Below are 24752 nucleotides of genomic sequence, written 5' to 3'. Positions count from 1 at the left end.
AAATACAATAAACTTGAGGAATAGGAACAGAAACGCGCAAACTTTCCAGTTGATTAAATGATCATAGCTCACCAATTAAGAGAACCAACTTACCTTGGATGAGACAATTCTATTATCACAGAATTTCTGCTCGACATAAGCATCGGTTTCTGAAACAGGGCGGTGCCCAACAAACACAGTGCGTGTCCCAACTCGTTTCTCTTCGCCAGCGCACTGTCAGAGACAACAAGGTAAATGCAAATTAAGTCCCTGGCTCTCAAGTTCACACATTTCCATGCATGTGTGCAGATAATGAGTTCCACATGCTTCTGATTCTGATGGCTCCCTCACAGCCTCTCTGAACTTCCATTGTCCTGGGCTCTCCAGTTACAGTGTTGAATGGAATGAATGCAGTGCAGACGTGATTGTATTCATGGTCTTCCTATCTCACACAAGGAGTAATTACCACCTTTCCAAATACCAACCGGCCACATTTACACCTTTATCAGCCTTTCCTGGTCCACTACAAATGCCTAAATAAATTTGTTAGTCTCTAAAGTGCCACAAGGACTCCTTGTTGTTTTCCTGGAAACAAACTAACAAGGCTACCACTCTGAAACCTAAGATATGTATGAGAGACAAAGCGAGTGAGGTAATAATCTTTTATTTAACCAACTTCTGTTAGTGAAAGATACAAGCTTTTGAGCTTACAAAGAGCTCTTTCACCAACAGAAGTTGATCCAATAAAAGATACTGCCTCACGCACCTTGTCTCTATTCTGGAACCAAGGTGGCCACAATAACACTGCAAATAAGATACGTAAGAAAGCAAAAAAAAGTTTCCTCTACAGCTGAGCATTTCTATTAGTGGCTGGCATCTCTCAAGTGGAAACATCTCAATCAGCTTGAGTTGCCTTAGATTGCTACTAAGAAACAACCTTTCCACTTTCTGCTTCATGAGGGGGGAAATACCCTTTGAGGGCTTTGTCAGTCATTGCCTGGGGCTCCCCAAAGTGAGTTATTTTAAGCTTCTGACCTCTGAATACATCTTTACACCAACCTTGAAATCTCTTCTGATCTGTGGCCGAGCCATTTCTAAACATTTTGATTTGTTGTTTCCTTTTTAATCTTCATATGTGCTGCTAAAACATCATTGCATGACTATTTAAGAAAAATTCTTCTTAGAGCTTGTCTACAGAAACACTTCGGTTTGCGGCAAGATTGGGCATAAATCTACTCTGCACACTAGGCATCTGCGTGGCCTCTGTTGCCGGGCACAAAACATCTCCATGTGCACGTTCATCTGCTCAAGGTAGACACATCTGCAGTGCGCCAAAAATGCAGGTGTTAGCTGTGTTATTAATGTGTCAGGAAAATTAATTATTTTTCTTCTCGTTTAAGCATTCAGGTGCTCAAGAACATTTCAGCTGGGCGGTGAGCACAGGCAGCCACACACAAAAGGGACCTCCACCGTTTCAAAAGGAAAAGGTTTCATTACGGAGATTTTTAGGAAGCAACGCAAATCTTAACTAAAGTCTCAGCAAACAAAAAATATTGTTTCCAGTCCTTGGAGGTGGAAACCATTGAGGCACGCTGTGGTAGGCACGATGAATGACTGCATCACAAATCTGACATTCTCCATCTGCTGGCAGGGAGGATCATACCCATGTCTATGATCTGGGATATCAGGACACTGGAGGGCCAGTCCCAACTGGTAGTAACCATCTCGCCAAGTCTTGAGTTTGTAATCACTAATCTCAGCATATTTGGGGGTTCTTTTAAAAAGTCACAGCTCCCGGTGTCATGTGATTACAAAATGAAAGCGGAGATAAAGTACGTTTCTAGCCTTCATGTTTTCAAATGAAAGATTGAGAACATGGAACTCTGGAAGCTCAAAATCCAGAAGTAAGTTAAAAAAAAAATTAAATTTCAGGAGTTTAAAGCCAATCATGATTTTTGAGGCCTGACTCATCTTATTACAATACTGGGTTTTCTCAACACTTCCCTTGTCAGGTCTTTCCGTTCCAGCTTTCAGTATCTCACGTTTCCCCTCTAGTTGCATTTCTCTCCCTCCGTGCCATTCCAACTGAAGTATGTTTTCCTTGACGGCTCTCTGTGCTATTCTCCTCCTCAGACACTGGATTTCCCAGAGACAAACCCATGTGAATGTGGAAAATCCATTCTGCTCCCAGTCCGGTGCAGGAAATTGCTACTATATAGGAGAACAGCTCAGGTAGTCATCTGGAAACCCTCCCAAGTAATCCCAGTTTCATGCAGATAGTTGTAGGATTCACGCAATCCCATAGTTGCACTTTAAAGCTCTACATTGGGGTAGGCAACCTAAGGCACGGGCGCCAAAGGCAGCACACGAGCTGATTTTTGGTGGCACTCACGCTGTCCAGGTCCTGGCCACTGGTCCGGGGAGCTCTGCATTTTAATTTAAATTTTAAATGAAGCTTCTTAAACATTTTTAAAACCTTATTTACTTTACGTACAACAATAGTTTAGTTATATATTATAGAAAGAGACCTTCTAAAAACATTAAAATGTGTGACTGGCACACGAAACCTTAAATTAGAGTGAATAAAGGAAGACTTGGCACACCCCTTCTGAAAGGTTGCTGACCCCTGCTCTACATCAATGTCAAGAGGCTAAAATATGGCAGGCAGGCAGATTTCTTTTTTTAACCCAGAGGGAGATGCTACAAATGAATTAAAACCCACTGTCACACCTTAATTAAATCCCCTCGACCGGACAGCCTCCATAGCAAAGAGAACAACAGGACGCAGGGTCAAATGTGAAAAGAATTCCTCTCCTCATTAAAACAGACCTGTTACATTCGCTCCCTGCTTCCCCTACTCATGCTCTCTCTCTCACACATTCTCCAAACAAAACAAAACAAAGAAAACTCCGATGGAAAAAAAAATTTGACCTGGAAGCACAAAAAGACCCCAAAATAATAAAAATTAAAAAAAACCCAAACACATTTCCAGCAGGATATTAGTACTAAATGTTTGCACTGTAGTGGAGCTCTGAGTCCCCAGTCAGGATCAGGGCCCCGCTGTGATAAGAACCACAAAAACCCACAGGAAGGCAGGATCTGCAAAGGAGATTGCAAAATCTTGAGAGCAAAGATGTGCCCCATTGGTCTAGTGGTGAGAACGGCATGAGGAGACAGCCAAACTGATTCCCATTTCATATTCTGCAATATTTGTGCATAAATCAAGATCAAACACTTAAGATTTCCACTGTCTTACATTTGCTGCTGGAAGGAAAAGTCAGAGGGTTAGCTATAACTCAGTGATCATTTTCTTAGGTCTTGTTCACATTTGGAAATCAATCCAGAATAAAGCAGGATGTGAATTTAAACTGTAATAGCGATACCAGAATAGCTCCCCACGTGGATGCTTTTATTCCAGAATAGTTTCATGCAATCCACTTTGAAAGCATATTAAGCTAAACCACCAAACAGCACTCTTATTCCACACGGAGAGCTATTCTATAATAGCTATTACAGAACAGCTACTGCGGTCAATTTCCAAGCGTAGAGACAAGTCTTGCATTATCTTTAATTTACTCAGTGTTTTAAATTCTTGAGGGAATATGCAACTACATGCAAGTCTTTTTAATGCAACAAAGAACGCACTAAAGGTAACGTATGTAAGAGGCAAGGAACCTGAAAGCACATTTAGTGAGAAGAATACCACTACTTGGAAAGCTCTTATACGTTAAATCCCAACCTGTCATAAATTACTTTGAGTCAATTCAATAGCAGGAAGAGTGGCTTTTACAATTAATATCTGACAGCTAGATCAATACATTACCACCATACAGATATATACTGGGTATTAGTTGTATGGGAAGAAAGCAGTAACCTGTAGCCCTTAGAAATTCTTTACTTGAATGGGGAAAGCATTGCATGTGAGTATACTGTTGAGCTGACACATGTGCACTGGCTTCTGATTGGCAGCCACACAACAACTTCCTGGCAGATTAAAAGTGCCCATTTTAGAACAAACCACAACAATAATTTCTTAGTTAGGTTCCCATCCTTTCTAAATTTTATCTTGCATGTAAGATTTTCATTCACTGACCACACCTCACTGAGAAACACAATTGTATGACCTTGGGAATTCTGTTCCCAGCAGAACTAAGCTTGTAGTTTATCTCTGGGGTCTCTGAGCCTTTCCTTCTTGGTACTTAATGCTACGTATTAGGAAATTTTAAAATAGGTTGAAAAACACTGTTATGTTCAGAAAACCAACAACATTTTATTTAACGCCGCTTTTCTAAAATAATCTAACAGAGAGCAGGAAGTATCCGCAAGCTGTAAACCAGGGCAGCTCCAACTGAAACCAAGACACGAAGACTAGTTTTCTACTCCCAACAGTGTGGCACATTAAAATTAAGTAGCATCTTTGCCCAGAGACTCATGTGCCTACCAGACTCTAAACCAGAGTTGGGCAAACTATGGCCGCATCCAGCCCCTCACACATTTTGCTCTGGCCCTCGAGCTCCGGCCAGGGAGCAGGGTCCGGGGCTTGCCCCACTCTGCACATGCCAGGCCTCCATGCAGCTCCCAGAAGCAGCGGCATGTCCCCCCTCCACCTCCTATGCATAGGGGCAGCCACGGGGCTTCGCACATTGCCCCTGCAGCTCCCACTGTCCAGCAACAACGGCCAATAGGAGCTGCAGAGGTGGAACCTGTGGATGGGGCAGCACGTAGAGCCGCCTGGCAGTGCCCCGCCTAGGAGCTGGAGAAGAACATGCCACTGCTTCTGGGGGCTGCTTGAGGAAAGTGCCACCTGGAGCCTGGACCCCTGACACCCTCCTGCACCCCAACCCCTTGCCCCAGCCCTCATCCCCCTCCTGCACTCTGAACTCCTCTGTCCCAGCCTGGAGCACCCTCCTGCACCCCCTAACCCGTCATCCCCAGCCCCACCCCAGAACCCACACCCCCAGCCAAAACCCTCACCTCCTCCCCACACCTCAATCCCCAATTTTGTGAGGGGCCCATCATACAATTTCCATACCTGGATGTGCCAAAAAGTTTGCCCATCCTTGTTCTGAACAATAGGGATTTGCCTGATTCTGCAGAATGCTTTTTTGATGCTGTCAGTGTTTCAGGTTGAATGCACCTGTGTTCCCTCTCCGTGATCCCTCAAGGGCACTCATTTAAGGTTTCCAGCTCTCAGCCACCACCTCTTGTGGGTAGAGACCTGGGTCTCTCTTCCTCCAGCCTGGAATTTTAAAGCTACAGAGCTCACTGCCTTACACTGCGATGCCCCCAGCAAGGCAGTCTGCCTAAAGGCCAGTGCCTGAAAATTGCTCTCCCTCTCAGGGTTATGAGCAGTTACAAGTTGCCACATGGCTGCTTCTAAGCAAGCACCATTATTCTTAAGGCAAACGTGTTACAAAGAAAACATTAAAACCAATACAAGTTCCTCCATATATGCTAAAAGCTCACCAGACATCACCCATTGGTCTTATGGGGTCCTGGTAGGCCAAAGTCTTTCCAACTCTTCCACAAGGGTTGGGGCCTTTGGACAGCAGGTCCTGCCCGTTTGCTGGATCAGAAAGAAGGCCCTGAGTCAGTTTAAAAACTCAGCCTTTTTACATCAAAAGCCCTTTCTTCGTTTGTTGGTTTCTGGAGAAAACAGTCAGAACCAGTCTATGCAAGTTCCCCCAGAGGGTGGTATCTCTCTGGAGGTGTTTACCAGCTAAGTCAGTGGTTCTCAGCAGAGATCTTCCGTGGGATATGTCAACTCTCTAGATATTTACCTAGTTTTACAACAGGCTACATAAAAAGCACTAGCGAAGTCAGTACAAATTAAAATTTCATCCAGTGACTTATTTATACTGCTCTATATACTATGCACTGAAATGTAAGTACAATATTTATATTCCAATTGACTTATTTTATAATTCTGTGGTAAAAATGAGAAAGTCGGCAATTTTTCAGTAATAAGTGTGCTGTGATACTTTTGTATTTTTAGGTCGGATTTTGTAAGCAAGTAGTTTTTAAGTGAGGTAAAATTTGGGTGTACGCAAGACAAATCAGACTCCTGAAAGGGGTACAGTAGTCTGAAAAGGCTGAGAATCACTGTCTTAAGTGATTCACTTTAATCATCTCCCACTGTTTTAGTTCTGGAAACAATTGTGATAACCACTCCGACCCTATGGAGTAGGCCACAATCATATATAAAATCTCTGGCTCACAGTGATAGACATACTTAATACGATATGTTCCCCCAAAGATACTGCATATGGTTGCAACATCTGTCACAGGTCTAGACCACTTTAAAACAAAAAATTAAGGGCATTCATGTGTGTTGCCTGTATACAAAGGAACTTCTCAGATTTTGCTGAATTTTCCAGACTTAAGGCTTGGATTTTAAATCAACAGAGTAAAGTTTCCAACTTTTTCTTGAAGGAATTGACAGGCTAATATAGCAATAAGATATCATCCAAACTCCTCTCATTCTTTTTAATCCTTAGTTTAGGTTGTTTGCTTTGAAACTCAACCCAACAATGCAATATGCTGAGCATGCGCCAAACGTCTGGTAAACGTGTGCTCTGCTGCTGCAGTGGTACACAGCTAACACCCTCTGGCTTCATGTCCTAACATTCCATTCGATTCAAAAGCCCCTGTTGCAGGAAATGCTTGTCAAACCGCACACAAATTCCAGAGGCAGAAAAAAGGCACTTGGAAAACTCACGCTAGATTAGCAGCGTCCAGCATTAACTAGGATCTGAGGAAAGTTTGCAGAATCAATGGCTATTAGCCAAGATGGTCAGAGACGCAACCACATGCTCTGGGTGCCCCTAATCTCCATGTCATTCAGTCCAGACGCTGGGACTGGAGGACATCTGATGATGGATCACTCAACAGATTGCTCGGTTCTGTTCATTCCCTTGGATGCATCCGGCACTGGTCACTGTCAGAAGACAGTATACTATGCTAAATGGACCATTGGTCTGACCGTTCTTATTTAATGTAAAAGCCAAAGCCACGCACACCGAGTAGCATGGGTGAAGTACATCTTAGAGTGCGGCAATCCCTCTCACACTCACCTCCCTTATTCCGCAATGCCTCTCCACCTCCTACACCATACATGGGGGCAGGGGGAGGCCAGGATGTCAGAGCACTGCTCTGGGAGTCTCCTGTTCAGCTCCTGAAGTTCCCCCAACCCATGCTAGCAGAGGGGGAGATTTTGCCCTACCTATGAAAATTTACTTATACCTGGATCCATGGGAGTTTGGAAAAGTGGATTTTCACACAGGCAGATGTGCCCACACACCTCTGCTGGAATGCAGATTAAATGATCAAGATAAACTAACAATACAGGCTGCTGTTCTGTGAAGAAAAGAGCTGCGCAAAACGTGCTCCAAAAATACCCAGGGCAGGCCCCAAGCCTGGCTTCAGAGCCCAGAGAGCATTTACAGAATGATCAATACAGCGCTTTCAGATTTGCAGAAGCCAAAGACTGCAGCCAGTGTCTCTACAGTTACACAGTACATTCCATCCGCAAGCATGTCACCAACTATCCATTCCGAGTTTCATGTGCAATGCAGCGCAGTCACCTCTAGCGTGAGCTGTGGCTATCAGACCTCTCTGGACTGCAAAGCATGAACATGATAGTTAGGCCAGGAAGTAAAGATTATTGCACTGAAACTAGAAAAGGAAGCAAGGCCACAGACAAGTCTGTTGTACTTATGAGGCAACAGCAAGCACCACAAACCTGAGATCCAGGCGCGAGAGGCAGAGCCATTCACACAATGCCTTCTAAATCTGAAGAAGAATGCCGGAGATTAGGAAGCAAGTACCAAGTCCCACAATCCCTTTAAAGGCTCCAAGAGGCAGTGGACTGGAGCCAAATATGGTTTGCAAGCATCTCTCTAATTCAAGAGAGAGGAAATGAAATCACTGCCAGAAATGCACTCAGGGAACTCTAACGAGGATGTTGCAAACTTCCCCATTCAGAAAAAGAAATTTTATAAAAAAAAAAGGAAAAATCCCACTAACATTTTTATGAAACATACGAAGTTCACCGTATAAGCATAACCCTTCCTTGTTTGAAGAAGGAATAACGTACAAAGCACACAATTCTCTAGTTATAACAGAGACCATGGTCTACCAGTGAGACAGGCCTGCCTCTTCCTGACATCTGCTCTTCCATCAGCCAGTCTGCATTAGCATCAGTACTGAGTCTTTCAATTCTGCTTTTACTTTTCCTCCTCCATTTTCTTCAACTGCAACAGCTAGTACAAACATAAAAGCCCCAACTAACCGGCTGCACCTCAGAGATCAGGACAGAGAATGTCAAAAGGCAGAGAAGCTCTGCTATGTGGTCCAACTAGCCTTTTCTTCCCAGTCTGACTTGTCCTGCTTTGTCCACTTTCTGGTAATCTTCTGCACTAGAAGCTTGCTCTCTATCCCAGAAAATTCTAAGGCACCTGACAGTATAGTATGTCAACACCAATTAAGACACACAAACAATTGGGCGACCCATTACAAATTATTCTGATTTTCCAGTTAACAAGTAAGTGAATGCACATACAAAATCTTCTGCATAACTAACAAAGGTTATTTGTTCATTTTGCTGTAAAACTGAAAGCTGCTATTTTGACAACAGCGCTAAGTAGTTCACCATTTTACAAACCATAGTAACAGGTTACTGACTAACTGGTAGAAGGAGACCTTAACTACAGTGTTCTCAGCGATTTAAAAGCAGAGGCTGCCATTTTTGTGTGTAATATACAATTAAAATGTATATATCAGAGAGAGAGAGAGAGAGAATTTAGGGATTTTTCTGCTATATTTAATCAAGATTTAGATTTTGCGATAAAAACCAAAAAGAAAATACATTGTTTATCTATGAGTCAAGTGTCAGTCTCATCATCTGGTGGATCTAGGTGCTTTTTCCATGTATGAAAGGCTAGTAATCAGCATAGGCGTTATTATAAGAAATGTCATAGCTTCCCGTGGCACAAGGCTCCTCCACCGAAGAGATGAATCACACAATTAAGTTCTTCCACAGGCTGAATTATCACACTCCTCTGTAAGTGGCTGGATGTTTGCAGGAGAGGTCAGGGAACAAGACCTCCCAAATATTTTTCAGATTTAGCTTGCACAGGTAAGCAGTGGCAGATCAAATGTATTTTGGTCTAAAGAGCATGGAAGCCCTGATCAAGTGTGGGGGTGGGGGGGAGAAATGAGTCTGGGGGTGGTCACTCACTGCTTCATCATCCCCTGCAGAAAGCTTAGGGAAGATGATTATGCTGTCTGACAGGATATTACATGCATTCTCTCCCTACCTGCTGGAAACACCTCCCCAGCAGGGAGTGCATGGAGAGGTACCATTAACACTTGGATGCCAGGAAGATCAGAAGACACTGGCTGTGCAGATATACTGGACCTCTGCATAAGGGTTCCAGCAATCTGTGGATGCCCCGAGATCCACGGTACCTCACCAGTGACCAAGGGGAAAGGGTGTCTTGGCAAGTGAGGAAGATTAAGCACCCCTACCTGCTTCACCTGAGTACAACCTCCTCTTGAGATGTTTCAGGGCCACCACCAGCACTCACTCCACATTCAATTAGTCTCTACTGTGACTTATGCTGCTACCTGCAGACCTTCCAACAAAGTTTCACTCACAGTTGGGCTGCTGGGGATCACCCCAACACAGAGCTGCAGAGCTCCACACAAAGCCCATGCTCAGTGGGTTTTGAGGCTATTAGAGGTTTTTAATCAGGTTCTGATAGAGCAAAAGCTCTTTCACAAGTGTCTTGCAAATGGGGCTAGACGATTAGGAGTTATTAGGCCAACATACACATACAACATGGTAGCTCTCAAATTACCCCAACCTCCTCCTCCTCTGGCTATTACAACGCCATTTGGACAGCTCCTGCCATAGATCAAGACACAGTTAGAGTGGCTTTATGAACTCCCCATGTCCCCAGACCCACCTCCCTTTAGGCGAAAACTTGCAGGAAACTCTGAGCTCAAGCCTACAGAGTTTCATTCATTCATAGAATTTCCTCCAGATGGGGCAAGCTAATCCTATAATAATGAGGTAACAGAAGGACCAGAAATATGTGAAAATGAGATGGGAGGTGAAGACAGAAAAAGGGAAGAGAAACTGGGAAAGAAGAGAAATCACTTAAGTCTCATTCTCACAACATTCGCTGTTCTCCTCACCTCAACAGAGCAACAGCCCTTATGGTGCACAAGACCAGGAAATGCAGGAATAGGTCAGAGAGCAAACAAAAGCTTAAAACAGGAGTTCTCAAAACTGGCGGTTGGGACCCCTAGGGGGTCATGAGGTTATGACTTGGGGGGGGTGGTGAGCTGTCAGACTCCACGCCAAACCCCACTTTGCCTCCAGCATTTATAATAACGTTAAATATATAAACATGTGTTTTTATTGTATAAGGTGAGGGGGGGTCACACTCAGAGGCTTGTGATGTGAAAGGGGTCGCCAGGACAAGAGTCTGAAAACCCCTGGCTTAGAACCTATTTCAGCTGTGTTACCAAACAATCATCATGAGTTCTAAGCCTATTTTAAAAAGCCTATCAATCCATTTGGAAACTGTGCTCAGACACGCTAATCAACTTTCAAACTTGAAATCCAAACATTTAGGGCTCCTTTTCAAAACATCAGCCTAGAAACAAATACAAACTGTATTTTAAGTATTCACTCTCCATTTGAGATTTTAAAAGTCACGAGTGTGCTGAAGCTGTTCCACTAAGAGTCTTTATGTTAGTCTGCCCTTCAAAATCCACCCTATGAAAGGCACATGTTCAGAGCCACGCACAGGTGCACACTCCCATAACTCAACAATGTGATTTTTTGCCCTGCTTTGAGTGTGTATTACTTAGCTGTATATGTTACCACTAGGGCACTATTACTGCAACATAGCACAGTTTCCATCATATACAAATCAAGATAAGCATTGTAAACTTCACAAAAATATTTTAAAAGAGGATTACTGCTGTGTTCCAAGTGCCCTCTTTTGCAATAAGTTCCAGTTCAGGCATGGAGCAACTGTAAGTAATGGATTTACTATACAAAGTAACCAATTCTGAGTTCCAAACACACATCTCTTTTAGAAAGCCTATGAAAGGAGGACATCTGCACAGCAAAATGTCAGGCTGATGGTTTTCTTCAAATCATTTAAGGGTTGTTGAGTTTCTTTCCCTGCATAAGAGAAGGATCAAGCATGGTTGCTGATGACAGATAACACATATAACAAATGGATCCAGGTTCAATCCCTCACTCACTGGGGGCAGAGTGGAACTGGGTCAGGCAGTGCTCCCTCCCTCCTCACCCCCCAGGGGGGCTTGCCCAGGCCTGTCAAAGGCACACAGTTTAGGGACCACTGTGTTAGTCTAACAGAAACAACAAGAAGTGTCTTTCCTGAGGCTCCGAGCAACAGAAACAACCATGTGAGGAATATACTTGAGACAACCAAACTAATCAAAACAACTTCTAAATTCACTACAGCTGTCTTCACTCCACAAGGCAAATCACAAACAGCTGTCCTAGAAAAGGATCTATGGGGGAAAAGAAAAAAGATTTTAAAAAGTGAAATCTGCTATAAACTGGAGATATTTACAGAGCATACAACAATACAAAGCTTTTCCCCAACTGAAGGGAGTCACAGCCTACCCTAAATACAGCCAAAAGGCTTAGGAACTATTAATTCAAGTTATTCAGCTTAGATCTTCTGAAGTAACAGTTTTTGGCCTTCTCTACACTTCAGGGGAAATTTGATCTAAGCTACACATTTGATTTACGTGAATAGCGTAACTCAAATAGACATAGCTTAGATCTACTTACCGTGGGGTCCACACTACGCGACTTCAACAGGAGATGCTCTCCCGTCGACCCCCCTGACTCTTCTCGATGAGGTGGAGTACAGGAGAGCAATCTGCGGTCGATTTAGCGGGTCTACCGCCAATGCATTGATCCCCCAGTAAGTGTAAACAAGCCCTTAGTCTAACCACTCTTGTATCGTTCCATTTACCAACTCATGCAGAAGGGAAAAAACTGACCTATACTTAAAAAAGCGTGCACGCACGCGCACACACACACACACACACAGTGGCAATTTTCAAAAATCAGCAGATCTATAGCAAACTAAGTATCAGAGGGGTAGCCGTGTTGGTCTGTACCCACAAAAACAACAAGGAGTCCGGTGGCACCTTGAAAACTAACAGATTTATTTGTGCATAAGCTTTCGTGGGTAAAAAACAACTTTTTCAGATGTGAGTTTAGCTGAAGAAGTGGGTTTAGGTGCCAATGGACTCCTCATTATAGCAAACTAGGCTCTCTGTCTGGGTCAGTTTTATTGCCGCAGCATCCCATTTTTACCATAATGCTTAAAGCAGTTTTTTACACGACTGTTTGCAGTTAGTTATATTCAAAGAAGTGGCAGTTAAATTAATATCTGGCTGCAACACTTCTACAAAACATTTACTAATTAAGTAACTAAACAGAATATTCTTACCCACATGGACCATAATCTTAGCCATAGTTCCTGGTTTATAGAGAATTCCATAACTTTTAAACCAAATCTAGCTTCTATAGCAAAGAGGCATTTGATAAAATGTGAAAATCCAGGGAAGCAAAATGTTGGTTTTAAAATACAAAAAAAAACCCTAGCGAGATCAAAAGGAAAACAACCTCTACACCAAAGCTGAGCAAAGATCAGTGTGGTATGAAGTGGAGCGGATTCAACTAAAACAAATGCTTTCCAGGAGGAGGGGTCATTTAACTAGGGAAGGAGGGACAAGCTGGAAAGTTACTTTCATTGGAGGGTATGGGATGTTTGGATGGCAGATTCTAATTGGAAGGTTGAAGTCCAATGCTTTAAAGGAGAGCAAAGCTGGAGTTTTAAAGAAATATCCTTTCACCTGTATTCAGGCTCATGCTCTTCACATAATTTTAGCCAGAAAAATATAGCCAAGGCTGCAACAAATGTAACACCAAATGCAAACTGCATTATACAGAATCAACTTTTTTTAAAAAAAACACAGGTGAGGGAAAAAAACAGTCAGAATTAGTTATGCAGTTATCATAAGCCACCATAATAAATAGATCAATAAGATATAGCAGGGAAAATGTATTTCCTTACCCAGAGTGAGGATAAGGAGAACTTTTTACATGGCTTTTATGGTAAAATATAGATTCATAGACTCTAGGACAGGAAGGGACCTTGAGATGTCATCGAGTCCAGTCCCCTGCCCTCATATCTCAATAATGTTGTGCTAGCAAAATCTCTGAGCCTGTTTGCAATCTCCTTCAAACCAGCTTAAACTGATGTTACTCCACAGATTTTGACAGAGTCTGTGTCATTCTTGATTCCAACAGGCCTTATCGCCCTCAAGGTATAAAAACCTCAAAGTCTGACCCTTCCAGGCTTATTTGGAAGGGATGTCCATGTCTGCTAGTACATGAAACTTAATCCAGCTGAACGGTAAACAGCCATTTACAGGCTGCCCAAGCAGTGCAATCAAGCAGGGAGAAGGAACCACTATCGTGGCCAAGAAAACAGCTTGCAATAAGTGCTGCATGGTTCAGACTTCAACTTAAGCAAGTTTCATGTCACCTGCTCCACCCACTGTCCAACCCTAACTAACCTCAGGCCTGTGCTTCTGATATGAGCCACCTTCCTTGCTACGGATTCTTGATCCAAACTTTGGGAGCAGCTTTCAGGCCAGTGAGCTCAGGGGCCTGGGAAGGGTTCTGCCGTGGAATCAAGGAAGGCACTAGCGAGGGAAATCAGACCGGCTGCTACAGGTGAGCGAGAGGTATCAGGAAAGGGAATGTATCCCAAGATCATGGAGAGAAAGAAGAGGGACATTGGGTTTGATCTTTTTTATTTGGGGGGGGGGGGTCCCCTCACAAAGAAGGCTGATATACTGGGGTTAGGTAAGAAAGGATCTGTGATTCTTTTCAGGAAGGGGGGGGGAAAAGAGAGAAGAGGACTGGCCTAAGAACCGGGAAAACCAAACAAAAAGCTCTAGTTTTTGCCATCAGGTTTTTAGTGCAGTTAATAAACCCTCAATGCTTTGAGGATGTTTAGAAACACACACACACACACACACACACACACACGTGTATGTGACAAGAGATTTAAAACACTCAGCCAACTTTATCCCTGGTGCAACTCCACCAGCGCCATTGGTGTAACAGCCAGGAATGAAATTGGCCCACCTATTTTCCTCATGCTCATCCCTCCTCACCCCCATCCTTTGTTTTTACAGGATAGGCCCTTTCCCCAAAGTGGGACATTACTGTCACACCACCTCAGTTGCCTGGACAGCTGGGCAAGTCCTCAGTCCTTGGAATGTCTGCATAGCCTCTTCCTCTCCTGCAGAGGTTACAAGGCACACCAGTAAACAAGGCAATGAGCATCCAAACAAAGGAGATGCATGCAGATTTGCAGACTTGGAATAACACAAGGAAATGGGAACAGAGTGATTAGTGCAACATGTCAGGCAAAATAATCAATACCCAGTGCTTTTCATCAGTCGATTTCAACACACTTTCCAAAGGAAGGCATTTACAAAGGAGAAATTGCACATCTGGAGAAACTGAGGCACAGAAAGGTGAAGCAACTTGCCCACGGTCACCCAGCAGGCTAGTGGCAGAGTCAGAATAGAATTGGGGCTCCCAAGTCCCACTCCAATGCTCTATCCACTAGACCATGCTGCCTCATAAATAAATGCTTTAAGGAAGGGCTGTTCTCCGTTTTAGAAAGGATGACTTTTGCATGGGGAAAAAATAGTTTTAATAGCCTGAGATTTCAGGAAAAGTTGGCTTGGGAAAAAAAAAAAAAAAAAAACTACTTAAGAGGGTGGGGCAGGAATAAAACAACTTCAAAACTGGAACAAAGAACTTGACTGAGCACAACCCTTTCCGTTGCCAAGAAGGATCAGCTCCTCACTGGGCTCTAGCAGGGGAGATGAACCCACTGGGAGCAGTTTGTGTTCTGATCAACAGCAAGCATGCAAACGATGAGCCAGCCTTATGCTTCACAGACTCCACCGTGACCTGGAGGGAGACACTGTTTCCTCTTCATGAGGGTTTGGCTTGGTCGTCTGATGGCCCTGCTGATACGTGCAGTGGAAAAGGAAGCGATCTGGGCTAGGTGCCTGGAAATAGTCTCTTAATCAAAGTCTGCAGCAACAAAGCCTCTGGTTCAAGCTGCTGCAAAGACAACTAGACACACAAAAGGAGTCTACAGCTAATGGTCCTCAGCTCTCCCAGGGGAAGGAAGAACAACTGGGGCACAGTCTTGTTAGACATTTATGTAAACCCCCTAATCACAAAGAATCCCAATGCATTTTAGAACTACAAGGTCATACAGGGCTTGAGAACTCCACACACCAGCATGCCCTGGCAAGGGGTTGGGGGAGAGAGAGGAGGAAGTGGAGTATAGAGATCTTCCTTCCTCCCTCCAGTTCAACGACAACAGGGGCAGAACAGAACTAGAATCATTTCCACCTCTATCACTCAACCCCATCCCAGCAGCCTAAACATCTCTGGAGAGGGCAAGAAGAAAGAGTTCTCAACCAGTACATAGAGAGGACAGCTCAGGCTAAAAGAAAATGCTCTTTTCTTCTGCAAGATCGAGGAACAGTGCCCTGAGAGAGATCTCAGCATCCTTCCTACTTACCAGCAGCTGTGGGTAGTGGGGAGGCTGGGCTCCTTTCCCTGACAGGGACCTTCACCAATGAAGCCTCTACCAGCGCCACCTTCCTCTTCACTACTCTGGCCCCAGAATGATTTCAGAGATGCCCCGACGGAGTCCCACAGCCAGTGAGGAGAGTGAAAAGGGTTTTCCCTGACACGATGTACCAAGCAGGGTTGGAGCGCAAACCTGTGACCTGACAGGACCTCTGCGTTACGAGGATTGCACTTGTCAATGGTGCAGCAAGGGAAGATGAGCATCTGCCCTCCAAAGCCTGAAATACCCAGGAGGAAAGACCCAGCAATCTGGGTAGCAACACAGCTCAGGACAAAGACTGTCAGTCTCCCTCTGCAGAACCGTTGTTTACTGTTCAGTTTAGAACTCCAGCATTGGTCAAGTTTAGAACCATCTCATCTCTCTGCTTAGTCCCATGCATTACATGCTGTAACTTCAGACTGAAATTCAGTCTCTATGCGCTCATGATTATATCCAATACTGGGCGCTCAGCAAGTTGTTAAAAGTTACCAGAAAGTCATATGATTGCACATGCTCTTCTCAAAACACTTCCAAAAAGCAAACCATCCGGGCTTCACGGGTGGTGGAGACAGGAAGCTGCCCCTTTACACTCGAGTTTTCTGCCACTAAATGCCATTGAGGGCAGGATTCACTTCCGCTCCATTCTATTAGCGCAATTGCAGCTCCACAGTGTAGTAAGGAGACTATGGCATTGAGCAGTCACTGAAGAGAGCAGCACAGAACTTCCACCTTGTGCAGATGCCCTCAAATCCAAAGGGGTGAAGCCAAAGCTCCCTGCAGATCCCAAAACTACACTTGAAACAGACACTCCAAGGCCCAACTCTAGGTATTTTTAACTCAACTCCCTCCATACAAGGCATTTTGAGCGACTGAACAGCGCAGCAATGCAAGAGCAGGCAGTGCAGTGTGTGTACTTCTCTGTTTTGCATCACAACAGATGTGAAAATAAGAAACAAAAGGCACCTCTCTGAATTAAACAGAACAGTCCAAAGAGAGTGATAGTGGGAAACTGCTCTTCACCAACAACCGTGCCACACTGCCCACAACAGCAGCGCCAGGACAGTTGTGTGTTGCTAAAGCCCATCACATCCATCACCTCTAAACCCCAGAGCAGACACTAGGATGTTCTTCATTAATTCCTGCTGTTACATGGAAAATGTCGCTCATGCTGACACAGATGCCATAGCGTTCTGAATGAACACACTTGGACTCTTTCGCCTGCCCTGCTGGCTGGCTTGTGAAACCCATCATTTACATCACAATGTAAGTGGCATTTTATTTTATTTTGGCAGCACGAACTAAAAAGTTTGACCGCTATGTTGTCAGTATATGAAGCTCCATGTCACAAGACGACTTGAGACAAGAACTGAAGCTGGGTTTTAAAGAGGTCCCAGAGGGCGTACAGAAGTCATTAAGAAAATCTAATGTGGTCTGTTCCATTTTCAAAAATCCACCCCTTTCACGCTCAGCTCACATCTCTCAATGCAGACATTTGCAAGGCTCTCTCGGAAATCCAATACGCATTTCCAAGAAAATCCAGTGACTTGAGCCAACAAAAATGAATGCAAAGTGGTTTGTAGGGGGAAAAAAGGGTTCCAAGTTTGCAATTAACTAGTTTGTGTCAGCTGGAATGGCAATAATCTGCTGGGTTTTAAGTCCCTTCCCAGTTCTTTGAGAGCCCAGAATTCTTGAACTATAAAAATACAAAATCTAAACATTCTGCATGGGGTTCTGGTCAGTTTTTACTCAAAACTCTTCCATCTACAGCCATCCACTGCTCCTGTCTGATTTCTCTGTATTTGAGCCAACAGGAATCTACCTGCATTGCCCGGGACACAGTTTGAAACCAGCTTTGTTTCATCACCTGGAGCAGTTTTCTCCATATCCTATCACCTAGAAAGCAGCTTCTCTTTCTGTTTGTCACTACTTCCACCACCCAGAGGCGAGGTTGTGACCCGTCAGTCAACTGGTAAAGAGACTTGATTTCCAGAGCCTCGGACAACCTGCAGCAGAAGCACTTTCCTCAGTAATCTTGTTCCTGATATAAGGGCTTGAGCCCGAAGGCCACTGATGTCAATGAAAACAACAAGGAGTACAGTGGCACCTTAAAGACTAACAGATTTATTTGGGCATAAGCTTTCATGGGTAAAAAACGCACTTATTCAGATGCATGAAGTGAAAATTGAAGATTCAGGCATTAATATTATACATGAAGAGAAGGGAGTTACCTTACAAGTGGAGAACCAGAGTTGAAAGGGGTTACATAAGTTATGTTTTGTTTTTTTAATACAGCTTCAAATCAGCTGCCTTCTGAAACAGAAGAGAGACCAGGGTTCAAAGGTTCACTATTATCTTATTTCATTAGCATTTTCAGTCTCTGAAACAGGAGGCCTGAGTCTGACCTCACACTTGTTCTCCAACAGTGCCACTCTTGTGGTGTCAGTGGACTCATGTCCAATTTACACCCACGTAAGTGAGAGCAGAATCAACTCAAGCCCCGATATATTTAGTTCCAAGTTTCAGTTTACTGCAAAAAACATCACACACAAAGGAGAGGCTTTTCACCCTTGGGCTGTGAGACTGGAAAGTCCCAGTGCAAGCGCAAACTGGGATGAATTAACTGAGAAATGAGCACGATTATACTACTAAACTTCAAAAGTTGCAGTAACACATGGCTCAGTTCATTAACCAAAGCAGGCTAGGGTGTCCTCGGGAATCAACATTTAAGCAATTAATTTCTTGATTGGAAAAAAAAAAAAAATCCCAGAAAACACTTATTAGTTAAAGTCATTCTAGTTCACTAACCACAACATTTCTACCCCTCCAGCCCCAATCACTGACTTTTTGTTCATCATTTTCCACAGCCAAAGGGCCACAATCGGCACCTATCAGAGACCATGTATTTTGTGCCTGCCTACTCCAGCCCTGAATTCTCACAGTCCATTTATTTCCCCTGTTAAACAATTGGAAGTTTCTTATCTATTAGCTGCTATGCAAAGCAGTTTATTTTACAAGGCCGGTCTCAACCTTCAAAACAGTTTCAGTACAAAGCAGTTTCAGTACAAAGCCCAGTGAAGAATGGAAGGGGAAACCCAGCCTGTTACTAGATACCAACTACCCTTCTCTCCAACTCCCTCCCCCACGCACACCTCCTTCCCTCCCAGGAACCCCCGCTACTTAGTTTGAAAGTACAGCATTCTAGTATAGCTGTAGATCAACTCTCTATTTACACACGTATGTATGTGAAAACCAGGACCCACTTTTCAGAGGCGCTGAGCCCCCACAACTCCAGCTGAAGGCAACACATGTGGTCTGTGCTCAGCATTGGCCTTGAGTAGCTCAGAAGTTGGAAACCCCAAATTAAGACATATTTGAAAAGGCTGGGGAAGTTATCCAAGTCTCCCAGTTCTCATCCACTGATCATTACTTCTCTATATTGAGTATCCAGAAAGCCCTCTGGTACATACAGAAAGAGCTATTTTATAGGCATCTCTTTAGAGATGCTTGGTGCAGGTTTATGGCAAAAGCAGTAGCTGTCTGGGGAGGTCAGTACTTGTATTATTGGCCCAAAACGTGCCTATGACTAACTTCACTCATGTTGGGTTTAACTTCATTTGTTTACGTCACGGAATCTCCTCCACCTCTATACATAGCTTCCTGTCTGGGACACTGGTGCAAGAGAGAATCCCTGAACATAATGGCAGATGTTCTCCCATCCCCAGGACACAGGCTTTTCTTCTCAAAAGCAGGTCTCCTGGTTCCTTCTGAATATTTATTTTGTTTCTTTTTTTCAGATGGGGGGGCCGGTCTAGATTTCAGGGGAAACCTCAATTCTCCACAGCAGGTGAACATGACCTCTTTCAGTTCTGACAGGAAGCCGCCAGCCCACAGTGACAGTTGCAACGGCAGAGCAAGCTTCCAATCACCCCATTTTCCCAGCGATAATTTAAGGCAGTGGCTTTCCTTCCGTGGGCCTCAGAGAGTGACTCTCATCCATCAATCGTCCTCCCTAGCTGGTTCTCAACAGGTTTCACTGGGGCTGTCATGCAGTGACCTACACACTGTAAGTAGTTCAGCCAGAAGAGAGGGATCTCACACGCTACCTCTCGTTGTTTATCCTCAGGAAATCCTTTTGGCTGCGGTTCCTATCAGGCTGGCTAATGCAGCTTAAGTTTTCTCCTGGGCAAGACATGACCTCATCTGCCTCACCAGAAACTGACAAAGCCACTACACTGAAGAAAAGCAGCTGCCAAAGAGCAGAGACTGCACCAAAGAGGAAAATAAATCCACCCGTAGGAAGCCTTAAGACTGTTAGCCTCAGTCTAAAGGCAATAACCTAGAGGCTGCTTCCAATCTAGGCACATGGCACGATTCCCACCTGCACCATGTGTAAATGCTTTGAACATGAAAATTACCACCACCACCCCCGCTGCCACCAAGTGGCCTCAGTCCTACACACTCCTAAGAGCTCCTTTCACTGCAGCAAAAGCAAGGGTATTTCTTATCTCATGTGCACCCCTGTAAGGAGGGCAAGGGTCAGGAAACCTCTCTGAAAAGAAACAGCCAAACCATCTACCACGACGCTGGTTACCTGATGAGATATACTAGGGGAATCAATCTCCATGCACTCCCATGAGCTTTGCAGAAACTTCTCTTTCTGGCAAGGGAATCTGGGCATTTCTTGGCCCGCAATTCATAAGACAGAAGTTTCTTGACACCAGACTTCCCTTCTAGTAAGATCTAAAATTACTGGAACATTTTGTTGATAAATGGAAAGTTCCATTTCCATCAATTCAGTTTAGTTTAGTTTAGGGAAACAATCTTTCGGGAAGAGAATTCAAATGGGACAAACCTCTGGACACACAGTCTAATTTCAACACATTCACCTAAATGAACATTGACAAGGTCACTTGAAGCGAGGAGAGAGGAAGGAAAAAAACCCCAAAACAATGAATTTAATACGACCAATATAGTATGCTCAACAAAGCAACCTATGTCTAGAATAGCAATACTGAATTTTCAACTTGACTTTACAAAACTTGTTAGAGTTTGCCTGCTACTGAGGGCTTGGCTACACTTGCAGGTGTGCAGCACTGGGAGTTACAGCTGCCTTTGGACAGCTGTTTAGGGAAAGCACTGCAGTGTGGCCACACTGACAGCTACCAGCGCTGCAGTGTGGCCATATTTGCAGCGCTGTTGGGAGTGGTGCATTGTGGGCAGCTATCCACAGAGCACCTCGTCCCATTTTGGCACCGTGGGTTGTGGGAAGGGGACGGAAGGGTGCAGGTCATTCCGCTTCCTGTCCCAACGCCCCGTGGTGCATCGCTTCACATCCCAGCAGTCACTGTTTTTCCGTCCACGTTTGGTGCCATTGTGAGTCTCCCAACGGTTTCTGTGCAGCGCGATTTCTGTGGGAAATGGAGCCCGACCTGCTGAGGACTCTGCTGATGAGTGTCGCCAGCACATCACGTTTGGCAGTTGAGCTATTCCTTCTGCTCCAAAGTGACAGTGAGAAATCTGACGATATCGAGTCGCTTGATGCGTATGACACTAAATTGCTTGTGGCAGTCACAGAAATGCTCAGCACCGTGGATCACCACATTTGGGCTCAGGAAACAAGCACTGAGTGGTGGGATCACATCGTCATGGAAGTCTGGGATGACGGGATCACATCGTCATGGAAGTCTGGGATGACGAGTAGTGGCTGCAGAACTTTCGGATGAGAAAAGCCACTTTCATGGGACTGTGTGAGGAGCTTGCCCCCACCCTACGGCGCAAGAACACAAGATTGTGAGCTGCCCTGCCAGCGGAGAAGCGGGTGGCTATTGCAATCTGGAAGCTGGCAACTCTAGACAGCTACCGATCGGTCACGAACCAGTTTGGAGTGGGAAAGTCAACCGTTGGAATCGTGTTGATGCAAGTTTGCAGGGCCATTAATCGCATCCTGCTAAGAAGAACCGTGACTCTGGGGAACGTGCAGGACATTCTGGATGGCTTTGCACAAATGGGTTTCCCTAACTGTGGTGGGAGGGGCGATAAGTGGGATGCATATTGCTATCTGGCACCAACCCCACCTGCATCCAGGGTCTTATCGAAGGGGTATTCTCGGTGGTCTCAGGTTTCAACTTGTGGGGGGTGTGAACTCGTGGGCTGTTTCATCGACATTTTTACACAGGTGCCTAGGAACGGGCCGTGATGCAGGCATCTTCGGAACAGTGGCCTGTTCGGCAGCTTGCTAAAGGCGGGAATTTTCCGGAGATCCGGAAGAGTACACAGTGGAAGACGTGTTCGAAAAATGCCGATGTGATCCTTGGGACCCGTTTACCCGTTAATGCCTTGACTCATGAAAACCATATAATCAGGGAAGCTTGACAGGGCAAGGACGGTTCAACTTACAGGCTGAGCGGTGCCGAATGCCTGTGGAGTTGTGCTTTGGTCCGTTTAAAGGGGCGCTGGCGATCTCTGTAATGGGAAGCAGACTTGGGGGAAAGCAAGCATCCACAAAATGCAGTTATATTGCATCTGTACCTCTCTCTATTTGGAAGGAAGGCGTAGAATCATTCAGTCAGGAATGGACCTCCGAGGTTCAACGCCTGGAGGCTGAATTTGCACAGCCAGAGAGCAGGGCACTAGAGAGGCCCAGCACACTGCTACAAGTAGGGATGCCTTAGTGGAGGATATTTGAGGCTGTAAAACTCAACATGTAATGTGTTTGGTGCTTGCAGGGAGTGAATGCAGTGGTACAATTGATTTGCAGGTGCCTGTTTTTTTCCGGGCTACAGATCCTTTCACTTCTCGCAATAAAAAACAAAAAAAACAGAAAAAAGCCACACGTTTTCAAAAGCAATAATTCAATTATTGAAAAGAAAATACTAACTAGAAGGGCAGGGGGGTAAGGTGGTGAAGCTGTACAGTCAGAGGTTTGAATATGTCCTGCCTGGAGTGCTGGCAATGACACCACTTCAGGATGAAAATGCTTGCATGGTGATGGGGGTTTGAGCGGCAGAGGGTAAGGTCGTAGTTCTCAGGGCTATGTAGTGAACGTAACAGGTGTTGGGGGCAGCTGGTGGTGGTAAGAACTGGATGCTGGGAGGGGGTTTGGGCTGACATTGGGTACAAGGGAAAGAGCTTTGGGACTGGGGGGCGGGGGCAAGGTAGTGCTCTGCTGCATGGCGTACGAGTGATGGATACAGTCCCGTTTGGCGCGCCAGGATGGCTTATCAGCTGCTGTGCATTTCTCGTTAGCACTGACTTTCTCTTTTTTGCTGCCCTCTTTCCCTCCAACGCTTGCATTTTTTCCCTCCAGTCCTGTTAGTTTTTAGTCCCTCTCTGGCAAGACTGAATTCATAACTGCTTCACCATATCTTCTTGCCTTTCTCGTGCGTTCTCCTCAGGTTTTGCAGCCTCTCAGCAGTCTCTGATGGCCAGTGAGAATTCAGGAGTTCAAGGACACTGTTGTAGAAAGACAAAAATTGGCTAAACATTTAACAGAGAGCAGCCATTGTGTTAATCACAGTTGAAGACAGTTTTATTCCCACACTCCGTGAAGGAGTTTCCAGTCATTCACAACAGCACACAGAATTTTCCCATCACGCAAAGGTGAGAGGGGCACAGGAACGTTTACACCTGAAGATAATCTCCGAAATGGTGAGTAAGGGGACTGATTGCTTCAGGACTGTACTGGGGTTTCCTGTGCGTTTTGGAAAGCAAAACCCAGAGCCATGGAGCAGGGGCACTACACTGAACACTATCCCAACATTTTCACAGGAGTTGCATCCTGGGAGATATCTCGCTGCTGCGGGATCACCTGGGAAGCAAGGGGGAGGGTCTTCTACAGCAATGCGGATTCCGCCTGGCCCCTATGCAGCTTGCCTGATGTGCAGCAATGGTCCCCCCTACCCCTCGCGGCACAGTGGTGCGCGGACGCGTTAGCCTGACTGGGACAAAGGACCACAGTGGCTCTCCCTATAAACTTGCGCAAGCGCATATTGCCGCACGCTCCTGGCAGAAACTTTTGAAGAGATTACCGAGGCCGATTACTTGCGACATGATAACCACATCAATGCGCTATTCCACATCTAGGCATGCATGCATGCAGCCATAATCCTCCCTCCTCTCCCGAAACATTTCCATCCTGAAAACATAAAAGCTGCTTACCGGGAACCCGCTCCTCTGCTCTGTCTTCACCAACAAGTTTCCAGCTGCTGCGACTGGCTACTTCCTCCTGGCTTGAGAAGAGCTCCTGGCTGCATGCCTCCTGGGACTCGGGGTGTCTCCCCCCACCCCAGTACCCTCACTCTCGGTTTCCTCCCCCCCGCCCCCTCCTCCTCCTCTCCCCACCCCCCGGTCAATGTCCATCGTGGTCATTGATGGCAGTGGGGTCACCCCCAAGTATCGCATCCAGCTCCTTGTAAAAACGGCAGGTTGTGGGGGCAGCACCTGAGCAGCAGTTTCCCTCACAGGCTTTGCAATAGGCACTCCGTAGCTCCTTTACTTTAACCCTGCACTGCACCGCGTCCCAGTCATGGCCCCTTTCCAGCATGGCCCTTGAGATCTGCCCATAGGTATCGTAATTCCTACGGCTGGAGCGCAAGTGTGACTGCACAGCTTCCTCTCCCCAAACACTGATGAGGTCCATCAACTCGCCACTGCTCCATGCTGGGGCACAGACTCTTCTTCTCCTCCTTCCCCCAGGCATGACCCCCTTCTGCCCTGTCCCACAAACTCATTCCCATCCCACCGGAGGCCACGGCTGTACAGTGCGAACTGATGAGCAGAGTGGTTGAACAAGCATTCTGGGATACCTCTGAATACCTCGGAGGCCAATTACAGCGCTTTTGGTGGCCACAATTGCGGAGCAGCGCTACGTCACCAGAGCTGCAATCCTTATACCCGAGGCAGAGCAGGAATACAACCAGCGCTGCAGCCAGGGAGATGCAGCGCTGTATGTGCCTTGCAAGTGTGGACGGTGAGTAAGTTGCAGCACTGGTGGTGGGTTTACAGCGCTGCAACTCTCCAGTGCAGCCAAGCCCTGAG

At 45.4% G+C, this 24752-nt stretch overlaps 1 protein-coding gene across 6 annotated transcripts in view; it reads right to left on the bottom strand.

The window, feature by feature from the left end:
• Positions 1–24752, bottom strand: part of ATP11C (ATPase phospholipid transporting 11C (ATP11C blood group)) — a 118205-nt gene that overhangs the window by 74192 nt on the left and 19261 nt on the right. For all 6 annotated transcript variants that reach the window (XM_075068870.1, XM_032773213.2, XM_075068867.1 and 3 more), the window contains exon 2: positions 94–213. In XM_075068870.1, the coding sequence (XP_074924971.1) occupies positions 94–213 (120 nt within the window). The remainder of the gene's footprint in view (positions 1–93; positions 214–24752) is intronic.

Source organism: Chelonoidis abingdonii, chromosome 8 (genome assembly GCF_003597395.2).
Source record: "Chelonoidis abingdonii isolate Lonesome George chromosome 8, CheloAbing_2.0, whole genome shotgun sequence".
Lineage (NCBI taxonomy): Eukaryota > Metazoa > Chordata > Testudines > Testudinidae > Chelonoidis > Chelonoidis abingdonii.
This window is presented reverse-complemented; position numbering and strand designations above follow the sequence as displayed.